Source organism: Bos indicus, chromosome X (genome assembly GCF_029378745.1).
Source record: "Bos indicus isolate NIAB-ARS_2022 breed Sahiwal x Tharparkar chromosome X, NIAB-ARS_B.indTharparkar_mat_pri_1.0, whole genome shotgun sequence".
Classification (NCBI taxonomy): Eukaryota; Metazoa; Chordata; class Mammalia; order Artiodactyla; family Bovidae; genus Bos; species Bos indicus.
The window spans coordinates 16,925,608-16,932,557 of record NC_091789.1 but is presented as its reverse complement, the minus strand read 5'-3'; the positions used below and the strand labels follow the sequence as shown (position 1 = coordinate 16,932,557).

The 6,950-nt window shown below is 54.0% G+C and overlaps 1 protein-coding gene across 2 annotated transcripts in view; it reads left to right on the top strand.

The window, feature by feature from the left end:
* The first annotated feature begins 5,046 nt into the window (after nucleotides 1-5,046).
* The window catches only part of HS6ST2 (heparan sulfate 6-O-sulfotransferase 2), a 404,806-nt gene continuing 402,902 nt past the window's right edge, over nucleotides 5,047-6,950 (top strand). The window contains exons 1-2 of one of the 2 annotated variants that reach the window (XM_070784763.1): nucleotides 5,047-5,501; nucleotides 6,375-6,893. In XM_070784763.1, the coding sequence (XP_070640864.1) occupies nucleotides 5,074-5,501; nucleotides 6,375-6,893 (947 nt within the window). In that variant the 5' untranslated portion in view covers nucleotides 5,047-5,073. The remainder of the gene's footprint in view (nucleotides 5,502-6,374; nucleotides 6,894-6,950) is intronic. The other variant, XM_070784764.1, reaches the window with a different exon arrangement.

The window sequence follows — 6,950 nt, the reverse complement described above, 5'->3', positions numbered from 1 at the left end:
CTGTTTCATGGTGTCTCCTGGTGAGGATCATTTTTCCTCCTCCTTTGTAGATGTCTCCTGCCAGGGTTCACGTGGACATGTCTCATTCCTCAGTGTGATTAAATGGATCATTTTATTCTTTCGTCACCCAGGGGACACCAGCTCCGGAAAGCACTGGAGATTTGTGAAGGGAGAGTGAGACAGGAAGGCAGGCAAAGAAAATGGGGGTCATTAAATATGTGTATGTTACTGTTGTGGGAAATATAAACCAAGAGCTCAAACCAAAGATATTCAGTCGAAAGTGAAGAGAAATGGACATTTACACAAGGTGTACTCTTTCCAGGAACTCAACTGAATACCTCCCATAGATTGTTTTAGTGAACTCATATTACAACCAAGTGAGGTTGTTATATTCCATTTTCATGGAATGGAAAACTGAGGCTCTGAGACAGCTCAGAGAGCCCTGATGAAACCCCAGGGCAAGGTGCTCTCCAAACCTGTGCCCTTTCCTTTTTAAAATAAACTCATTTGAGATTGGCTTCCTCTTTATTCTACCCCTAAGCCAGTTTTTGGAGGGTACCTGGTCAGGCTATTTTATGAGTGGAGACTGAGGCCCAAATAAGCAACATGACTGTATCAGGAGTGGAGTCTGACCTGCTGCCCCTGGTGGTTGCCAGGCCTTGGCTCACCATGGCTTTCAAAGTCCTGCCTGGACAGACTCCTCCAAAGGCTGTCGGTGAGAAATGGGGGTGTCACTGTTGGGGAAATGGTGGGCAGTTCTCATCAGGAGAAGGGCGGCCATGGGTCTGATGTTCACAGTTGACCATGAACCCTGATCCAGTGCTTCTTTCTCTTGCCTTTGCAGCACGCGTTCATTCAGCATACACATCACCCTGACATCCTCCTCCTCTTGTGATTCCTTCAACCCCATGTGTTTTTTTAAAGGCTAAACAAATAATTCAGTGCTTCATGGGAGAAAAATAGACAACCATTGAGAGTGCTGTCTATAACACACCGAACCTGTTTAGAATATTAAAGTCAAATTTCAGAGCAGTGCTTTCATGAAGCAATGCTGTTCATTCAGTTTGGAGAGATGCAGAAAAACAGCAATGAAGTGACAACAGTTTGCATGTTTTCAATCTTGGTGACAAAAATCACCTATAATTGAGAGTATGAGCTTTTTTTTTTTTTTTAAATTAGCGACAGCTGGAAAGACAGCTTTGAGGCAATGCTCGGGGTAATGGGAAAGCATATTTTCTTAGTGTTTTATATTCTATAAAGAATGCCAGCACTTTTAAAAATAAATTTATTTACTTCAGTTATTCGCCAGCACTTTATTTGACATTAAGTTTCCACTGTTTCTGTTTCAATTTGAACAGGGGACCCTGCTGTTACCCCTGTTACACAGGCTCAGGACAAGTCCAGCTGCTGATTGCCTAATGGTTCCGCACCATGTGACTGTTACAGAAAGCAGGAAGGACTGGGCTCTGCCCTGCGAGGAGGCACTGAGAGTTTGGCAGCACTCTGGCCCTTGAAGAAGACAAGAAAAGCAAGTGACTTACCATATTAGAGCAGGACAATGCCCTTAGGGACAACACCGACTGTGACTTCTTACAAATAGGGCAACTGAGCCCAAGATCGAACAGGTGTCTTCCTCATGGTCATACAGGGTCCTGTTCTCGGCAACCCAAGTCTCTGGACTCCCAGGCCAGGGCTCTCTCAACCACCTCCTGCTCTCCTCTCAGACACCAGCAACCAAATTCGTATTTGGGAGCACACTGCTTAGTATGCAAGCCAGCCTGACCTTTATGCTCCCAGAATCGGCAACATTTTGTGGAAACCATGGGAGGATAAGGTTCTGGATAAATAATGAAAAGAATGGCTCACTGTGGAGACAACCAGAAGCCCTGCTCAGATTGCAGAGTCCTCCTCATGTTCCAAGTCCTGAATCCCAAATACATACACAGACCACCACTCAGGCTGCCCTAAGGAAGAAGATGCAAAACCATAGACCTGTCCCTCACCACAATCTCCAAAAGAGGGCTGATTTCAGAGTATGAGCATGCATGATAAGTCACTTCAGTTGTGTCTGACTCTTTGAGACCCCATGGACTGTAGCCCACCAGGCTCCTCTGTCCTGGCAAGACATTCTCCAGGCAAGAATACTGGAGTTGGTTGCCATTCCTGACCCAGGGATAGAACCTGCATCTCTTATGTGTCCTGCATTGCAGGTGGATTCTTTACCACTAGCACCATCTGGGAAGCCCTTCTAGAGTATCAGGATCTTTGTTACTCAATTCCTAGGGGGAACCAGTTCCTGGAAGATGGGCCCAGCCCAGCATTGCAAGAGGTCTTGGAATGTCCTACGAAGGCCCAGGCATGGCCTCAGGAGAACATAGCTCTCAGGACACACACGGGACAAATTCCCTCTTCTTAGCAGGGAGCCTCTTCACCCCAGGAACAGTCCTCTGAGACTTGTTCCCTACTCCCCCACAGACAGTTTCTTCCCACTTTTAGGAACCCAGATGTATGAAATCCACCACAAGAGAGTCATTTCTTTATTTTTCTTACAGGATAAGGGTAGAGGAAAGTTGTAGAAATGCAAATACCCTCCAGGGAGCCGATGTATATAGTCACACTAAAATACACTCAGGTTGCTCAGTGGTAAAGCATCTGCCTGCCAATGCAGGACACTCAGGAGACGTGAGTTTGACCCCTGGGTCGGGAAGATTCCCTGGAGGAGGAAATGGCAACCCCCTCCACTATTCTTGCCTTGGAGAATCCCATGGACAGAGGAGCCTGGCATGCTACAGTCCATGGGGTCACAGAGTTGGACATGACTAAGTGGATGAGCACATACATCCCATCTCAGAAGCTGGACTTCACAGCCTCATCCTGTTCCTTCTTTGTGCAGAGCAAAACTACCAACCTGACTGCCCCTTCCTCTGAGAATCAGACTGACTGTGTGCATGTGTCCTTCTTTATGACCTAAATGAGTAAATCCTGACTGTTTCCTATACTGGTTACCAGTCCCCCACCCCCATCCAAGGCACCTTCCCATGTTCCAGTCCCACTGATCTCTCTTAGAGCAGGAACTCCAGAGTTCTTAAGAGTCACTGGGGGCATGAATGTGTGACCCACTGTGTTCTAGAAGTGTTTCTCTGGGGACCCATTGAATGTATTGGTGGGCAGGAGGTGGTTCTCATATGGCACCATGAAGAGAGCCACCTACTGAAGAGACCAAAGGAGTCGAATGGACAACTGGCAAGTTGAGCTCCTCAGCCATCCTCACGGCTCCCCTGGCTCTCCCCTCACCTGCCCTTGCACATGTGTCCCACAAGCCTGGGGGCATCTGGGGAGCTCTCTGGGAGGCCATCTGACTCCTTAGTCTGACTCCTTCATCCATCAGCTGATCCCCCCCATCCCTCCCCAGATGTGGGATCCCCAGATAGGTGAAATGCCTGAAATGCAGGATTCTCAAGAATCCCTCATGCTTGCCGCCGGACTAAGGGACTCTCACTGTCCCCAGTAGCTTGGGGGCCACAAGGAAGTCCAACCAGGACTGGGGATGTCTGGGAAGGAGGTAAGGGCAAGGGGCACAGCTGTGAAATTGCCTGAGAAGGGCCTCTGCCTTCACTGGCCTATGACTCAGTTGGCACATGTGAGCTTAGAGCAGGAGGTAAACACTGCCTCATTTGAAATTGCCCAAACCCATCCCTGGGAAGCCTTGGTGGCTCAGCAGTGAAGAATCCACCTGCAATGCAGGAGATGTAAGAGATCGGGGTTCAAACTCTGGGTCGGGAAGATCCCCTAGAGGAGGATATGGCAACCCGCTCCAGTATTCTTGCCTGGAGAAATCCCATGGAGAGAAGAGTCTGGTGGGCTACAGCCCATGGGGTCGCAAAGAGTCGGATGTAGAGACTAAACATCAACATCAAAGGCCATCCTCACAGTGATCCAGATGGTCAGAAATGAATTAGTTCTATTTTACAGCAGAGGAAACTGAGGCTCAGGAGGAGCAAGTCATAATCCCAAGGCTGCCCAGCAAGCAAATGACAGAATCTCAGGTCTGGAGACCAGTGTTCACTGCCTTACTGCACAGAGAGAATAGACGAGGGATGAACAGAGCTCAGCAAGGGATCAAATGTTCTAAGGGAGATCCTGGGAGCGCCTGTCTCTGGAGGGACCTACTGCCACCGCTAGGACTCAGCTCATGGGCCCCCACCTCCCCAACAACACTGTTCTGAGACACCACTGCCAGCCCGAGTTCCTTCTGCAGAGGTGGGCCTGGACACCAGTGGACACTCATTCACAGAAATACCAGTTCCCAATACCTGATCAATCAGATGGAAATAGTCAGAGTCCTGAGTCCTGGGACCTTGTTCTAAAGGGACATTCCTTCTTCCCTTGCCAATCCTTACAGTGCTGGTCCTGCAGTGGAATAGAACCTTTCGGGACACTTGGCTTGAGGGTGCTCTGCACCTGTTTATTAAAAGAGGTGGTGTTAGGAAATGGATGGCTTCCTGGGTTCAAACCCTCAGGCTCTGCTGTGTGACCTTGGGCACATTCCTTTCCCTCTCTGGGCCTGCTTCCTCATTTGTCACACCACCTTGGATTAGATGCACCCCCCCCCATGTAGTATTTAATCATGTGCCTTTCTTTTAACGAATCTTATGAGTGAAGCCTTCCTGTAGGCACGGGGCTTGATGCTGGGGACTGAGAAAGAATAGGGAAGTAAGGACCAGTCCCTGCTCTAAAAAAGCTCAAATTCTCATTCTGAAACGTTTTTTTTTGGTCACGCTTTTTCCTTCATGCTGACTTACCTTTTCAGAAAATGCCCCTGCTTCCGTTGGAGAATGGAAATTGGCAAGGAGAGAGGGAAAAGGTCCAATTTGCGCCTTTGCTATTTTAGGGGAGGCTGAAATTACGAGCCAAAGTGTAGTGATGTGCTCACTAGAGTGATCTCCGTTCCCCCAAACAGTAGAAAACCCAGGTCTTTTGCTTAAGTGGTTTGAACTCTTAGGCGTGAGGCATTATTACATAAATTCAAGCTCGCTCCTGACCCTTAGTACCCTGAGTTGCCTGAAGGGGGGAATGGCACTGCCTGCGTGTGCAGCCCGGGCGCTCGGGCCGCCGTTGCAACTGGAGCGAGGAGCGCCCGCCCGCACCACCTGTCCCCGCCGGCATTCCAGAGTAGAGGCCGAATTGGCAGCAAGCCGGCCCGGATCAGTCGCCGCCTCAGTCCGCGCGGGCCCTCCTAGGGGTGTGTCTCGCGGATTCAACTCCCAGCCGCTCCTGGACGAGCCCCTAAAGGCTTCTTCTTCTCTGGCGGGAGCCGCGCGCGCCCCTCTCTTCGCGCTACTGCTCCGAGGCCGCCGCAGGCGGATGCACAACCTCAGGAGACGCTGGGACCTGGGCTCCCTCTGCCGGGCCCTGCTCACCCGGGGCCTGGCCGCCCTGGGCCACTCTCTGAAGCACGTGCTCGGCGCGATATTCTCCAAGATTTTCGGTCCCCTAGCCAGGTACGTTTTAGGCGAAAGCGGGACTCGCGCTTCCGGGCCAGGGCGCGCGGGAGCGGTGCGGGAAAGGAAAGCAACCGCGAGGAGAGGAAAGGGCGCAAAGTTCCGGCTGGCCCGCGGCGGCCGGGCTCGCGGCTCTGGAGGGGAGCGGCGTGCGTTTGGCTACGCTGCGGCTCCTTCCCCGCGCTTCCGCGGGCACCCTTAGCGCAGCGTCTCAGCTAGCAAGTCGGGTTGCTCGCGGACCCCATTCCCCCAGGGGAACTCCGAACGCCGGGCTCTGAGCTCCCTCGAGGCGGCCCCCAAGGTGGGCAACCCGGTGCGGGCAAGAGCAGGGCTTCGGAGGCGCACGGTGAAGGAGCCCGAGATTGGGCAGGCGAGGAGGTGGCGGCGTGCGCGCCAAAGGGACTGGGGGCAGAAGCCCCGGGGAGAGTCCGGTGGGCGAAGCGGGATGGGGATGGGAACCACGGAGCCACCGAGAGTGGAACGAGATGAGCGGAGGCTCGGACCCGTGGTATGAGTTGGGGAGTGGGGCAACCGGGGCAGGCGGGGTCCCACTGGTACGAAACCCCGCGAAGCCTCTCCAGAGAGCTCCGGTGCCGGGAGAGGGCAGGCGGCCAGCGGTAAGGAGTCGATGGGGTGGGGGGGAGGAGGGGTGTGCGGCAGAAGCCACAGCGCTGAGCCTGCCGGGAAGGAAGGAAGCGGGGAAGGGCGCCGCCGCCGCCGCCGCCGCCGCCGCCGCCGCCGCGGTGGAGTACTCGGTGCCGAAGGGAGGGGGAAAGGGGAGCAACCGCCGCGCCAGGGGAGGGGGCGGTGCGGGCGCGCGGCGAGCGCGGGCTGAGCTGCGGGATTGACGTAAGGAGCTTGGGTTTCCCCCAGTGTCGGGAACATGGATGAGAAATCCAACAAGCTGCTGCTGGCTTTGGTGATGCTCTTCCTATTTGCGGTGATCGTCCTCCAATACGTGTGCCCCGGCACAGAATGCCAGCTCCTCCGTCTGCAGGCGTTCAGCTCCCCGCTGCCGGACCCGTACCGCTCGGAGGATGAGAGCTCCGCCAGGTTCGTGCCCCGTTACAATTTCAGCCGCGGCGACCTTCTGCGCAAGGTAGACTTCGACATCAAGGGCGATGACCTGATCGTGTTCCTGCACATCCAAAAGACCGGAGGCACCACTTTCGGCCGCCACCTGGTGCGCAACATCCAGCTGGAGCAGCCGTGTGAGTGCCGCGTGGGTCAGAAGAAATGCACTTGCCATCGGCCTGGTAAGCGGGAGACCTGGCTCTTCTCCAGGTTCTCCACGGGCTGGAGCTGCGGACTGCACGCCGACTGGACCGAGCTCACCAGCTGCGTGCCCGCCGTGGTGGACGGCAAGCGCGATGCCAGGCTGAGACCATCCAGGTGAGTGCGCGCCCGCGGCCGATCAGGGCCCCCCGAGCCGAGTGGGGCGCTGACCCG